Consider the following 16,322-nt stretch of genomic DNA (forward strand, 5'->3'; position numbering starts at 1 on the left):
TGTGTTCTTGGGGACCTTCAATGCTGCAGAAATTGTTTTGTACCCTTCCCCAGGATTGTGTCGAGACACAGACCTGTCTCGGAGCTCTACGGACAATTCCTTCAACCTCATGGCTTGTTTTTGCTCTGACATGCACTGTCAACTGTGGGACCTTATATAGACAAATGTGTGCCTTTCCAACAAGTTCTCATTTACAACTGCGACCTGGCCAAGATAAAGCAAAGCAGTTTGACACATACAACGACACAAAGTTACACATGGAATAAACAAACATACAGTCAATAATACAGTATATACCACAGGTGGACTCCAATCAAGTTGTAGAAACATCTCAAGGATGATCAATGGAAACAGGATGCAACTGAGCTCAATTTCAAGTCTCATCACAATTGGTATTTTTATTATTAATTTTTTTAAATACTTTTGCCAATTATTCTAAAAACCTGTTTTCGCTTTGTCATTATGGGGTATTGTGTGTAGGTGAGGGACAAAAATGTGGAAAAAGTCAAGGGGTCTGAAAACTTTCTGAATGCAGTGTGTAGCCTTTTGTGTAATTCCTTGCTCTGATGAGTTTCTGATTTCCGCCATGGTATGCTTCCTGTGTTTTTATGCAATGAATTTTACGCACCTCTATACGCTGATGTGATACTGTTGCAGGTGTTTTTCATATAGTTTACTTGTCATGTGACATTTACCTGTCCCCACCTCTATTTCGAGAGACACGTCAGCTTCCGTCCACAACGCTGCCTGACGAAGACTCTAGTAGACAAAACGCGTTGCAGTTGTGCGTCCTGATACTCGGCTGACTGTTCCCATATTTATTATTTTGTAAATATATTATGTTAATAGTTCACGGCTGCCTACTCGTCTTCTTTCTACAAAATAATATGAAATGCTCTGAGACCAGGTTGGCTCGTGGTGTTAAATTGCAGGTTCAGATGCTCCGATCTCAATACAATTTGGAGAACAGTCGAGAAAATAACACACTGACTACACAATGGACTAATTAGAATTATGAAAGCAGTACTATTCAATGTGTGTGAGATAAGAGGATCAAATGCATGTGTCTCATGGGGAGTGCGTGAGAGTAACATTTGAAGAAAAAAAACTATGTATCACTGAAACGGGTGATGTTTTTTCTACAAATCATTTGTAATGTTTTGTATGAGTTCAGTATGAAGCACTTAATTTAATGCTACCATAAACCAGGTTGTGTCCTTCCCACAAAGGCTGTATTGAACCCAAATGGATCTGTTGAATAAAAACAAATGAAACTCCTTGATGGCGCCGACAGAGATGTTCGCTTCGCTTCAGGTCCTTAGAAAACTAGGCAGTTATTTGTTTTTATATGTATTATTTCGTACATTGTTTACAAGCATTTCGCTACACTCGCATTAACATCTGCTAACCATCTGTATGTGACCAATACAATTGGATTGATTTGAACAATTAAAATGATCTAATTGTGATGATTTTGCTCCGCTGTTTACAACACCATTATCTCGATAGTGTTACGTTTATTTTGCATATAAAAGCTCAATATTAAAGGCCCAGTGTAGTCACGAATTAGAGTTCACTGTGCGTTATATATATATATATTTTGACACGGAGGTTGGAATAACACTGTGAAATTGTGAAAATTATGATAATGCACTTTTTTTTAGTGTAAGAGCTGTTTGAAAAGACTGCCTGAAATGTCAGCCTGTTTTGGAGGGATGGAGTTTTGGCCTGCCTGGTAACGTCACCATAAATAAATAAAAGTTACAAACCTCTCTGCCAATAACAACTAGTTTTCCCCTCCCCACTCAGACCACTACCAGACAGCAACATTTTTTGCTTGAGGAATTGCTCTTTGCTAAGAAGCTGTTTCATTTGGACAATTTTAATTGAAAATAATCACAATAAGGTACTAAATTGTTATCCAGAAATGATTTGATATTGAGATAAAGGTCCAATGCAGCAATTTTTTAAGTAAATATTGCAAGTGACCACAGGAAAGATGCTGTAAAGAGATACAGATTCAATCATCATCACTACAGTTTCCCAATAAAATACATTAGTTAAAGATAGTATTTAAAAAGTCTCAAAGAAATAGAATAGGCATCATTCTGTCTTTTGTACTCAATGGTACATATTGAGGGGTACAACTGGGGCGTACTCCTTAGTGCACACTGTATCAAAACATTTTGCAACAAAAGTGTTTCTTATTGGACAAAATGCAAGGTAGATCCCTCCCCGTTTCTGCTCGTTTGCTTCCTAGTGAATGCACCCCTGAGATCAACAGCACTGTACAGTTTGGACAAAGCCTGGATAGACTGTTGCATCCCATCACAACAAAGTAGTTACTCATCATACATTTCATATGTCCTTCACAGGGGTGCAGCAAAAAGCATCACATTCTTGTCCATAGAGCAGATGCTATCACTTTGTCCATTTTTCAGTGTAAAGTCCCAGATGATATTCTTGAGTTATCATCAGACTGGATCTTACTTCAGAGATTTGAGCACCTACCACAGTACGCATACTCACTGCAACACGGTAGCGGAAACTATATTACAACACTGAAAGATACATGGTTTTGTACAAGTACTTTGAGCAAAAGTTGATCATCGGAACTGAAGATATGTGTATATGAAATTGACTGTGACTACACTTTGTATAATCTCTCATGGCCGGGAAGTGAAAACGTACGCGAGAATTTTACTTCCGGGTAACTGGGATTACTCTTCGGAAGAAGAGCAGTCATTGTTGATTAAATTGATGATGATTATACAAAATGTGATACTGTGACTTGCACTCTGCACGAAGGAGAGTCACTGTTTAGATGGCCATCACCAATCTTAACAAAATGTGTTCCATCAAAAAGATAGAGGGTGTCTGCTGTCTAGTTCATCTGAAGCACAGAGCCTTCAAATTCAAGGACTTGGAGCTCTTGGCCTTTCAACCACAGTTCCTCTCCCAATTCCTTCATGGCTCCTTCATAATGTAGATGTACAGTGTTGACAGAAAGTGCTTGCAGGATTCGGCAACGGGAGACAGCCAATGGGTCTGAGGAACGGCATCTAACTTCACCACACATTTCTTAATGTCGGTCTGGAAAAAGACAAAGAGGTCACATTGGAAAGGTCACAGTTGGAAACTTTCAGGACACACTTGTCCCACATATCATTATTTCCTAAATGCCTTGTGTCCTCTAGCCTTTCTTCCTTCTCAAAAACACATTAGAGGAGAAGGTCAGAGGGAAGGACAACATTTTTTTTGGAGAAGGAGGATGTAAGGAATCAATGTTCCTTCAATTGAGAAGAAAACAAAAAATTGTTGGTTATATGTTGCCCATGTGCTTCCCCTGGGAACCAGTAGAGGGCAACATAGGGAAACTACTCACATCAGTGTAATTCAAAAAACGACATGGAGGCAGAGAGGAAGAGGCGAAGCAAAAGGTTTCACTCTCTCCAAACTGTCCAAAATTAGCCCTATGGGCTTATGGGCTAATTTTGGATCTAAGCTTGTCCCCTGCCTTCCCGCATTTGGGACAACGACATCCCATTTTTAGGCGGAGACATGAGCATCTTGTCATTATATACAGATCTCTGATGGGGTGGAGGACACTAGCTGTTGCCATTGGTGTCGGCTAATGGGGATCCTAATAAGTCAAATCAAAATCCAGAATGCGGATTCAATAATCTTCCTTTTACTTAAGCCACAACTATGTGGTAGTTACAAAACAAAAAAAAACTGTCCCTTGGTCAGCAACAACAGTCCAGCAACAATAACAGTCCAGTCACTCACCCATCCTCCACGTTTCTTCAGCCAAGGGGCCAGGTTCTTACGGACAAACTGACCCAGACTGTCCACTATGGTTTGGACCGTAGCAGGCTGGTTCTGACGTACACAGTCCACCGCCAGAGCGCCGGCCACGGCATACATAGATACTACCTTACCCCATGTGATGCCTATGGACAGGAGAGAGAGAATCACAGATTAGTTGGCTGATTGTGGTGTAGGGGATCTTGATGCTTCATACTTTTTTATTGCAATACTAAAGCATTAATGAAAAGTACTTAGCTAATATCAAAACAGTAGACTCCAAATAAGTGTGCATTGTAGTTAACCAGTCCCAATTCAAAAATGTATTTGTGAATCGTTTCAGGAAACTAGGCATATGTGTCACTACTTCACAGGAGAGGCATGTGAACGTAAACATGTGTTTTTTCGGCAGAAATGCCTTCTGGAACATGTGAACTTTCATGTGACTTAATAACAAACTTGTGTCGCAACTGTAAATACAAATCAAATTGTTAAATTGCGAGTCTAGTTATAGTTTAGCTACGGAAAAATACAGGAACCTTCCCGCTAGCCATGATTGGCTTAGATAAGGGATTGGCTGGACATGCCGAGAGAGGAGTTCGGATTGGTCTGCCGTGTACATTGCATTCGGGAAAGTATTCAGACCCCTTAACTTTTTCCACATTTTGTTATGTTACAGCCATATTGAAAAATGTATTAAATAGTTTTAGAAATAGAGGTGGGGATCAGGTAAATGTCACATGACACGTAAATAAATGTGTAAACACATGTACAACATTATCACATCAGCGTATAGAGGCAACATGTGAAATAATATGAAAAATAAATGCAACATGAAAAATAGTGCACAGGAATGTATACAAAGACTGTGCGTAAAGGGATACTCTGTCAGAGTTGTATGCGTAAAAGACTAGATTATGTGCTGGTGCGTAAAATATCACACCCTGGCGGTAAGCAGAAACTCAGCAGGGCAAGGAATTACACAAAAGGCTATACAGTGCATTCGGAAAGTATTCACACCCATTGACTTCTTCCCACATTTTTGATTCTGGATCGGCACCTGGGACAGGGTTTGACACCACCATCAGCAAAATCACCAAATTATAGAATTTCTTGTGGAAGAATGGTGTTGCATTCCCCGAATAGAATTCCAGACACTAGTAGAATCTATGCCAAGGGGCATTGAAGCTGCTCTGGCAGCCAGACACCCAATTAAAGTAACTGCCCAGTGTTTCCAGATTTCTATGAAATACAAGTGAAATAGTTTTCCATCCAGAAAATGGTAACGAAGCATGTTAAAAAGCTGCTTTTCTGTGTTGGAATGGTGTGTACGTACCCCCAACAACAGAATGGTATGGGCGTATACCAGTCATTAAAAATAATCACGCAAGTAGACCATTGATTGGACAGCTCATCCTCCTCATGAAGTTGAAATCATGTTCTATGAGGAAAGAGCAAGCATTTTTGAAATGGCCGGTTTGAGAAACAAGTTTTGAGGTGTTTTTTTTTAAATGCCCCCCCCCCCCCCCCCATTTGTGCTTTGGCCACAAACACAAGTATAAAACGAGTCAACATCATTATTTGGTACGAGTTAACAGAATACGACGTTTAAAAAGTGAGACGTGCACTAGGCAGTTACTTTAAGATACTGTTTTGGGGTTCCTTTAGTTTGGCAGTTACCTATATCTACATGCTCCAGTTTAGTGCACATATGCAGTCCCAAGACACTACATAATTCAGAAGTCTACTGTACAGTATTAGCTAATAGAGAGAAAGAGCAAGTGATGGTTGCGACCGCATCAGAGCTTCACATCAAAGAGGTCACTTGTTTCCTATTAAAGCCGTTCGGGTGCCACCCTTGTTATGGCTGTGATGCAATAGCGAGGCTAATGGCATTAGCCTCCTTTAAGCCGTTTTGTTTGCCTGAACTGACTGACCTGTGGCTTGGCTCTACAGACTTCTGGGAAGGTTTAAATAAGGTAACTCCCTCTGGGACAGGACTGTACTCGCAATGTCTAACTCCCTACAGAGATCTGACCCTGATGTGAGACAACACAGCCCAGAATAGAGAGAAGATTGTCTAGGTATAAGAAGAAGATGGAGGGAAGGGAGAGGAGTGGAAGAGCGAGAACTGGGGCACATTTGGGGGAAGCAAGCTTGGTTGGTGCACTTGGCAGGAAGTGTACAAGAGAAAGCTGCTCTTTCAATGCATCAAATCAAATGTATTTGTCACACACACATGGTTAGCAAATGTTAATGCGAGTGTAGCGAAATGCTTGTGCTTCTAGTTCCGACAATGCAGTAGTAACCAACGAGTAATCTAACCTAACAATTCCAAAACTACTACCTTATACACACAAGTGTGAAGGGATAAAGAATATGTACATAAAGATATGAATGAGTGATGGTACAGAACGGCATAGGCAAGATGCAGTAGATGGTATCGAGTACAGTATATACATATGAGATGAGTATGTAAACAAAGTGGCATAGTTTAAAGTGGCTAGTGATACATGTATTACATAAAGATGCAGTAGATGATATAGAGTACAGTATATACATATACATATGAGATGAATAATGTATTCTATGTAAACATTATATTAAGTAGCATTGTTTAAAGTGGCTAGTGATATATTTCCATCAATTTCCATCAATTCCCATTATTAAAGTGGCTGGAGTTGAGTCAGTGTGTTGGCAGCAGCCACTCAATGTTAGTGGTGGCTGTTTAACAGTCTGATGGCCTTGAGATAGAAGCTGTTTTTCAGTCTCTCAGTCCCTGCTTTGATGCACCTGTACTGACCTCGCCTTCTGGATGATAGCGGGGTGAACAGGCAGTGGCTCGGGTGGTTGTTGTCCTTGATGATCTTTATGGCCTTCCTGTGACATCGGGTGGTGTAGGTGTCCTGGAGGGCAGGTAGTTTGCCCCCGGTGATGCGTTGTGCAGACCGCACTACCCTCTGGAGAGCCTTACGGTTGTGGGCGGAGCAGTTGCCGTACCAGGCGGTGATACAGCCCGACAGGATGCTCTTGATTGTGCATCTGTAGAAGTTTGTGAGTGCTTTTGGTGACAAGCCAAATTTCTTCAGCCTCCTGAGGTATGTCCATTAATATGTTATTAACATATTATATGGGTCATAAAAAATCGAGAATTGTCTCACTACACACATATGTTTCTGCGTCTCACCGGTAGAAAAACAGGCCATCTACATTTCCTGGTTGTAAGCAAACCACAATATCCAGAATTGATAGCGATTTCAGGATGCCTTCAAGGGTGGGAACACAATTGGACAAGGAAGCATGGCTCCCGTCAGGCTGTAGTCTTTACAAAGCCAGGGAAAACGAGTCACCCTAGATATCCTTCAATGTCCTGGCAGATAGGAGCGCCGTTAAGTTCAGTGGCTCTGTTGAACAAGGACAACCACATCTACTCATCCTAGTGAGACCGTGCAATTGGCTAAAACACAACGGCCACAACAATTGCGACAAAACATGACTCCATTCAATTTTTTGTAGATTAGACAGCTGGCTCAATCAAACGATTGGTTCAACTCTCCCGGCACAATTGTTTATAAATAACGCTCTAGGGCATAATTATGTCTGAAACACCTCTCATCAATCAGAATGATGTAGGGGGGACTGGAAAAAAACACCCCAAATAGTGTCTAGCGGCGAAAAGTGTCGCCAAAGTACTTCCTCATCAAATGTAGAAACCAATTATGTCACATAATGGTGTATTACTGGATGTCGGAACCCTTCATTTCAAGAGTTTTTGAACCACGAATCGTGATCAAACCTGCGACTATGATCCATTATGGTCCGTTTGCCTTAGTGCAGCATTTGATTGACATAACATCCTTATTCTCTATTGCAAATCATCGCATGTAAAGAATGTCGCTTATCTTTTCAGTCCGATAAATATACAGCTGTTGAACCCCACATCCCTTAAAGGCCAACGTTGCCTGGGTCAGTGGTTTGTTTTCCTCTCTGGAGGAATCCCACGGTGTTCCAAAAATGCCCCTGGTGACGTCAAAACAGTCACAGTTCAGCCAAAATGTTAGCTAGGAAAATGCTTGAAATTGAGGCTATTTTTATCTTTCCAGACATAGAGCCAAGTTTGAGAGACTTATTATTCATGCGGTCCAGGGAACTCATACTGTGCTGTAGCAGTAATTCATGTGTGACATTGAATAACTCTTTATCTTTAATCATGCCAGAGTGGCAAGTCCCGTAGCAGAAACTGTGTATACTAGTGATGTTTCTGTTAAAGTTTCAACTTGTCAAGTAAACAGACAAAGATGTACAGTGAGATGCATTCACACAGCAGAGACTGTATGTACCAGTGACGGAATAGAACAGTTGTTCCAGACACCCAATGTTCTCGTGTGTAGACGGACAAAGAGAAGACATGGGTACGTGTTTTTTGGTACATTTTCAGAACTCTGTCTTTAGGGAGTACATCCTCTCATATTTATGGTAAATGATGCTACTGGGTGAAAAATGTGTCACAAAAACAATGCTCAACAAAGTGTTGCAAGAAGCAATAGTTTCAAATAACCGGGCATCTTGTAGCCCTGTCTCAAAACACACATTCCTCAAAGCTCATGTAGGATTGCTTGGTCCCAAACACATAGGGTTTAAAAATCAACTTAAGATTTGTTCCCAAACCTTGGGACGAAAGAGTTAATCATGCATGTCAATGGGAAAACGTGGGAAAATACGTGTGCAGATTCTTAAAGGGCTTACGCGACATCAACCTCCTAAATCTATCCCCACAATTGCTGCCCCTTCCCTTGCAGCTGTTCACCTGCAGAAAATATATCTGTTGCCACGGCAACAAAGGCATCGGATACCGTGGTCTCCATGGCCACTGAGATGTTGAGCTGTCTCGCCACGTTCCGGTAGACACTCGGCCGCATGCACTCCAGCTCATCACCTAGGAAAACCAGGAAGGACCACAAGGGCTGAACAATTAGAGACAGGGTAGCACTGAGAAAGAACAACAGGTCTATCTACCCAATTAACAACTTCATGACAAACTGACTTCGTTGAAACAATCATTGAAGCACAGGGGCATTAGGAAAACCAGACTGGTCAGAGAAACTGTCATAGGTCAGTTGTTCCCAATCTTTTGGGCTCTGTGTCCAAGCTTTTATAGATTTGTTGTAATAATCTTAGCAAACAAATTCATCGTCTCGGCCATAACCCAACCCAAGCTGAACAAATCAGCCAAAGCCCATAAACCCACCAGTGTCCAGACAGGTCCTGCACCACCTTTTGGTAAATGTAGATGACCACATTACCTCACTATATTACATTGCTCTTCAAATCTTGCATTTAGGCCTGCCTCACCTGCCTTGGTTAGCCTACTAAACTGAACAATGTCGTAGCTTGAATGCCTTCACCTCGGATTGTCAGACATTTTTTGATACCTATCTCAGTCATGCATGTCAGTCCGCTGCCTGTCCTTAATCTCAAGAAAGAAGCAATATACATGTGGAGGACAAAACCAGTACAGTGTGTCCAATCTATTCAGGGAACATAGGGAATCTCAAGGGAAACACAGCTCCAAAGCACTGACCTATACTGTAAAATGCTAGATTTGAAGACAAGTGGTGCACATGCAGGATTTTTTTGGTACATTAAGTTTGTAACAGTTTGCAGCAGGTTCTTACCGAGACAGAGAAGCACGACAGACACCTCACAAAGAGTTGAGTCCACCTGAGTTTTGGACGAGCCCAGCCCATAGATGTTGAGCCTAGAGTGTATGTAGTCCCTACACAGTGCCTTGGACTGGGACACCAGTTCTTTGTCGGACGGGGAATGGTCAAAGGCTTCCATCACCCCGGCTGCAAACACAGAGGAGCGACGAATCACCTCCATCTCCAAAGCAGGATTCTGATCAGGGAAAACCTGATCACTTTGGTGTATCAGTGCCTGAGTGGTTCTTCTCAGCTGGAGCCACTACAATGAACTAAATCTCCAATCTGTTGAAAAAGTCAAATGTTTTGTATTTATCAAATTAAAGATTTGTGAATATATGAAACAATAAAAATGGGTAAAAATGCATGATTTAATATCATACACCACTTTCTTATGCATCTTCAAGTAGGTTGTATGATTCATAAACTTGCCATAGCCCAAATTTAGACACCTTTATTAATTATTTTATGAATAAGACGTGTTCTAAGGGCATTCCATAGCAACAACTTGCGAGATAAGTCATGGTCCAATGACTGTACCAGCTAGCCCGTATTGCGAGGCTGATTAGCTAGACAAACAGGTGTGAAACAGACAGGTGTGCACGCAAAGTGAGATCACAACATGGAATCCATGTTTAGTTTTCATTTGGGGATGGGGTTAGCATCTAAAACCTGGAATTAAAGTTACTGTCCAGTGAAAATCTCACTTAAAAGTTCATATTCTGTTAACTTATACCCAAATAATGTTGTTGACTCATCCTGTAGGCTACTCATATGTGGCCAAAGCATACTTAAAAAAAAAATTACTTCAAAAACCTCACCTCTAACATGTATCTGAAACATACATTCATACAGTTTCTTGACTGTGTCCAGCTCGCGAATAATCACCTAAATGAAATCTAGACATTCAGATAGCACAGATAATTCCAAAAACAATGGAGAGAGGACTACATTTTTTTTGCAAATTTAGACAGCAAGGAACTATAACCAATTTTCAGTGATGCTCGTTGAAGACCAAATGCAGCCCCCTTGGCAAAATTAGTTTGGAACCCCTGGCCTAGCCCATTATTGGAATAAAGGACTTTACTTGTTTTGTTTAAAGGGCGAATTACCTCGAAGCCAAAACAGCCACATTCTCCAACTAAACTAGAATCCATTCCCAATTGCAGTATGGTTCTAGAAACATAATCCCTCTACTTTCATATCACATCAAAATAATTTCACAAATGCAAAATACACAATTACTGTGTACACTGTTTAAACCGGTTTTAACACAGTTGCAGCTTACATTGTTTTTCAGTGACAAAACGTTTGTGGCATCCGTCTTCAGTTCACACATGTTTGGAGACAGATATCTAATTATCACAGGTAGTCCATTATGTCTTCCATAAACAAGCCCTGTAACGTGGGAATATGGCCATGTGGGAATCCTATCAAATGTATGTGTCAATTTAACCTTGTATTTTGAAAATAATTTATTGCTGTTATTCTTCCAAAACCGTACCACAAGCGATTCATGTTCATGTTCAGACCAAGCGTTGCAGCTCTTTAAACAAAACTCCCCCCTACAGAAGACGCTTTCATCCCAAAAATCTTATTTAAAGGAGAGTCATGATCAAGGTCTACCCCAGGGCATGAGACAATATTATTATTATAAGCCTACGATTATTTAATATCCCTACGTGTATTAGAAACGTATACATGTGTCACAAGCTATATTAACCGCACAATTAGCTTAGAGCATTTCCCATCATTTATTTTACTGCGAAAATATACCAATGTATTAAACATATATGCATCGCTTAGAATTACGGTGAAATAGCATTTTCTTCTTCGTTACTCATTCATTCTCAATCACACCTTTTAACCTGGGTATTTATTATAAGTAACGAGGATAGAGTGAACTCACCTGACACCTGCTGAAAGACACGCATCACAGGGAATTCAACGACGACTTTTTGATTGGATTCAAATCATTCCTCAGGTGCCAAGCTAAGACAAGTCCTCTCGGATACGATGTTCAAATTCTAATTCCTGTCTGCATTACCGTCGTCACAATCGAATCAAACAACCCCATCTCAACGGGGATATAATTTATGGAATTCCTTGTCTTGCACTCGCAACCTTCTACAATTAAAACCTAACGCTTTGGCAAACTGCAGATAAGCCCCGCGATTAATGTAGCTACTAGCCCGTAAAGACAAAATTCATTGAACAAGTTTAAGGTAAACCAGCTCTTCAATTTCCTTCTTTCCGTGGCAAACGATTTGATTTGTGCGGAGGAGACGGGAAGCGCAGAGTACGTATTTTGAACCACTCTCTGTGCAGCGCAGCGGTCCTTGGCCACAGTCATAACCTTTATAAACGGAGCATGTATTTGTGTCTGCTTTAACATAATAACCATGAAAATTCATTCATATTCATATAATTAGTTGTATCATATGTCTTGGTTATCTGAATGAATCGCATTCTAAATTGTATTTAAATAAAGACCTAACAAATAGGCTAGCCTGCAACTCAATAAAATAACGATCTCATAGGCCTACTGGGTATAATCCATTTATAAGGTTATTGATTGAACACCAATGCCACTGTTACCATTGTTTAGTCTACCTATACCGGACAAAACACCATGTATTATCTCTATATTTAACTCGTCCCAAAGACAAAGGGGCCAGGAGTGGCGCACCTTTAATCCCAATGGGTTAAAAGGATTAGAAATAGAAACCAGCTCCTTAGTCCTTACACGCAAACATTGCTCTCCACATTCCAAATGTAGGCCATAACAATAAACAGTGTTGGGGAAGCTACTCAGAAAATGTACTTTACGAAGATTATGCCAATTACTTATTACTGGAAGAAGTGAAGATACACTAAATCTACACTTAAGAAAAATATGGTTTCCTTAAAACTCAAGTTACTTTGTAAAAGTAGTTCATTGCATCAACACTACTTAGTGGGAAAAGTATCATATCTAAATATATAATGTCAGACTACAAATTGCAAGAACAGATCATTTTGAAGTCAGATGTTAACAGAATGTGTCATTTCGCCTATTAAACACAAAATCTATGTTTCAAGTGAGAATTAGGCAGGTCTGGTGCTAAAAAAAGGAAATAAGTTATTGCCTACTTCACCCATATTTAATTTTCTTTCTGCAAAAAAAGTTGTGTGTAGTTCCAGTAGTTAGCTACACCTCTACATGTCAAAAATTACATTGAGTTAAATTGAGTTCAACAACCACCAAGTTACTACAAAATGTAGGTAGATTACTAGTTGAAATACATGAAGTTCACTACTCCCCATCAATGACAATTAAACATGACTTTATTACTTAAGATTAATCAATTGATTTACATAAGGGTAATGATTTCATTTGGAAAGGTATGTGTGGTGGGGTTCAGTAATGTAATATGTAGTATTTCAAAGGTACTACATAAATACTAATCAAACATGAATCCAAACCACTTCCTTCAATGGAAATAGATGAAAAGCTCCTGTGTGTGTGTGTGTGTGTGTGTGTGTGTGTGTGTGTGTGTGTGTGTGTGTGTGTGTGTGTGTGTGTGTGTGTGTGTGTGTGTGTGTGTGTGTGTGTGTGACTACAGAGTCACTTCCACTTTTCACCACCCATCTCTGCTTTTCAGTCTCATAAAAAGCAGATTGTTGGAAATCCCTCCAGGTCATCTGTCATCATGCCCTGTGCATGGTACAGGGAAAACACTTTGGCTAGGCAGTAGATACATTTTCCTGACACTCCAGGAAAGCTGATATTTATGTCTGGGCTGTTGGGGCCTTGTTTCAGTGGCTGGTGGCAAAACCTGCTCAGACAGCCTGAGGGATGCTGCTCTGAGGATTTTCTCTTTCCTCTTTTCCTCTGTTTGCGGCTTCCTCACTGCCCCCTTTTAACTGCTGATCTCTTTCACCATCCTCTCGACTGCAACCTGTGGCAGAGGGGCATCCTGGGGAGGACACACCCCTGGTGAGTTTACTGGAGCAGGTGCCTGGGGTGTGACTGGAACAGTGACCGTTTCACTCTCTGCAGTAAGACGCTGCCACCGCTCCTGTGTGTCCAGGAGCTTCTCTGTGCTGGTGTTAAGAGCAGAGCTGATGTTCTTATGCTTGGCCAGATGTTTCACATGCCTGGAGATATGCTGCCTTGCGGTAGGGTGCAGGATGCTGTTTGGGTCATTGCATGTACTCTGCACTAGGGCAGCATCATCCCCATCCACCTGCTTCAGGATTCAGGCTGTCTTTCTCACCATGGTGCTTGGCCAGGACCCCATCAATGGCTGTTCTCATGGGCTCTTTCCATCGACCGTGGTCCAAGACAAAAACGTGACCTCCTGTCTTGATGGGCCTTGTGCTGGCAACACAGTAAGAAGCTGACTGGGGCAGTGCTAGTGTTGCTAGCAGAGGTGTGCATGGCAGATCTGAATGAGAGGCACAATACTCTTTTAATAACAAAGCGTTGACTATACACAAACCTAAACCGTGTGTGTTTGTGTGTGGAAATGAACCCTGATGACATTCCTGAATAGCGTACCATCTAAATCGCTGTGATATACAGTGCCTTGCGAAAGTATTCGGCCCCCTTGAACTTTGCGACCTTTTGCCACATTTCAGGCTTCAAACATAAAGATATAAAACTGTATTTTTTTGTGAAGAATCACCAACAAGTGGGACACAATCATGAAGTGGAACGTCATTTATTGGATATTTCAAACTTTTTTAACAAACAAAAAACTGAAAAATTGGGCGTGCAAAATTATTCAGCCCCTTTACTTTCAGTGCAGCAAACTCTCTCCAGAAGTTCAGTGAGGATCTCTGAATGATCCAATGTTGACCTAAATGACTAATGATGATAAATACAATCCACCTGTGTGTAATCAAGTCTTCGTATAAATGCACCTGCACTGGGATAGTCTCAGAGGTCCGTTAAAAGCGCAGAGAGCATCATGAAGAACAAGGAACACACCAGGCAGGTCCGAGATACTGTTGTGAAGAAGCTTAAAGCCGGATTTGGATACAAAAAGATTGTCCAAGCTTTAAACATCCCAAGGAGCACTGTGCAAGCGATAATATTGAAATGGAAGGAGTATCAGACCACTGCAAATCTACCAAGACCTGGCCGTCCCTCTAAACTTTCAGCTCATACAAGGAGAAGACTGATCAGAGATGCAGCCAAGAGGCCCATGATCACTCTGGATGAACTGCAGAGATCTACAGCTGAGGTGGGAGACTCTGTCCATAGGACAACAATCAGTCGTATATTGCACAAATCTGGCCTTTATGGAAGAGTGGCAAGAAGAAAGCCATTTCTTAAAGATATCCATAAAAAGTGTTGTTTAAAGTTTGCCACAAGCCACCTGGGAGACACACCAAACATGTGGAAGAAGGTGCTCTGGTCAGATGAAACCAAAATTGAACTTTTTGGCAACAATGCAAAACGTTATGTTTGGCGTAAAAGCAACAGGGTGATGAGCTGTGAACACACCATCCCCACTGTCAAACATGGTGGTGGCAGCATCATGGTTTGGGCCTGCTTTTCTTCAGCAGGGACAGGGAAGATGGTTAAAATTGATGGGAAGATGGATGGAGCCAAATACAGGACCATTCTGGAAGAAAACCTGATGGAGTCTGCAAAAGACCTGAGACTGGGACGGAGATTTGTCTTCCAACAAGACAATGATCCAAAACATAAAGCAAAATCTACAATGGAATGGTTCAAAAATAAACATATCCAGGTGTTAGAATGGCCAAGTCAAAGTCCAGACCTGAATCCAATCGAGAATCTGTGGAAAGAACTGAAAACTGCTGTTCACAAATGCTCTCCATCCAACCTCACTGAGCTCGAGCTGTTTTGCAAGGAGGAATGGGAAAAAATGTCAGTCTCTCGATGTGCAAAACTGATAGAGACATACCCCAAGCGACTTACAGCTGTAATCGCAGCAAAAGGTGGCGCTACAAAGTATTAACTTAAGGGGGCTGAATAATTTTGCACGCCCAATTTTTCAGTTTTTGATTTGTTTAAAAAGTTTGAAATATCCAATAAATGTCGTTCCACTTCATGATTGTGTCCCACTTGTTGTTGATTCTTCACAAAAAAATACAGTTTTATATCTTTATGTTTGAAGCCTGAAATGTGGCAAAAGGTCGCAAAGTTCAAGGGTCCGAATACTTTCGCAAGGCACTGTATCTTTTCAATAACAAAAAATATATTTTTTACAGCTGTGGACCAAAACTGGTTTTGGTCTACCAGCTTCAAACAGTGGTTTTGGTCCACCAGGTTCAAACAGTGGTTTTGGTCCACCAGGTTCAAACAGTGGTTTTGGTCCACCAGGTTGAAACAGTGGTTTTGGTCCACCAGGTTGAAACAGTGGTTTTGGTCCACCAGGTTCAAACAGTTGTTTTGGTCCACCAGGTTCAAACAGTGGTTTTGGTCCACCAGGTTCAAACAGTGGTTTTGGTCCACCAGGTTCAAACAGTGGTTTTGGTCCACCAGGTTCAAACAGTGGTTTTGGTCCACCAGGTTCAAACAGTGGTTTTGGTCCACCAGCTTCAAACAGTGGTTTTGGTCCACCAGGTTCAAACAGTGGTTTTGGTCCACCAGCTTCAAACAGCTGTACAAACAATATTTTTGGTTATTGAAAATCTATTTCACAGCATTTTAGATGGTACAATGATTCCACACACTATTCAGTGCTTGTCTTCTCACATAAACTGAAATTGAGCAAATCCTGTAGAATTTTTGCAACCATGAAATGACAGAGCGATTTCCACTAGATAACACAGATACTTTTATTATTACATGTT

General features: G+C 41.0%; 1 protein-coding gene across 1 annotated transcript; it reads right to left on the reverse strand.

Annotated features, from left to right (window-relative positions):
* Window positions 1-371: 371 nt before the first annotated feature.
* LOC110530083 (bcl-2-related ovarian killer protein homolog A) lies at window positions 372-11,856 on the reverse strand. The gene is made up of 5 exons (XM_021612881.3): window positions 11,419-11,856; window positions 9,483-9,794; window positions 8,615-8,743; window positions 3,790-3,953; window positions 372-3,093 (listed from the first exon to the last, which is right to left on the reverse strand). The coding sequence occupies exons 2-5, from the start codon at window positions 9,688-9,690 to the stop codon at window positions 2,968-2,970; spliced, it is 627 nt and encodes a 208-aa protein (XP_021468556.2). The 5' UTR covers window positions 9,691-9,794; window positions 11,419-11,856; the 3' UTR covers window positions 372-2,967.
* Window positions 11,857-16,322: the final 4,466 nt, after the last annotated feature.

This window comes from Oncorhynchus mykiss, chromosome 8, assembly GCF_057628025.1.
Source record: "Oncorhynchus mykiss isolate SJ-2025 chromosome 8, ASM5762802v1, whole genome shotgun sequence".
NCBI lineage: Eukaryota > Metazoa > Chordata > Actinopteri > Salmoniformes > Salmonidae > Oncorhynchus > Oncorhynchus mykiss.

What these genes read in the sequence shown, in the direction of transcription:
- LOC110530083 (XM_021612881.3), bottom strand. Translation starts at nt 9,690, where the DNA reads ATGGAGGTGATTCGTCGCTCCTCTGTGTTTGCAGCCGGGGTGATGGAA. An exon ending in TGTCGTGCTTCTCTGTCTCG is followed by an intron (nt 8,744 to 9,482) that starts GTAAGAACCTGC and finishes TGGTTTTCCTAG; the next exon opens with GTGATGAGCTGGAGTGCATG. An exon ending in AACAGATATATTTTCTGCAG is followed by an intron (nt 3,954 to 8,614) that starts GTGAACAGCTGC and finishes TCCTGTCCATAG; the next exon opens with GCATCACATGGGGTAAGGTA.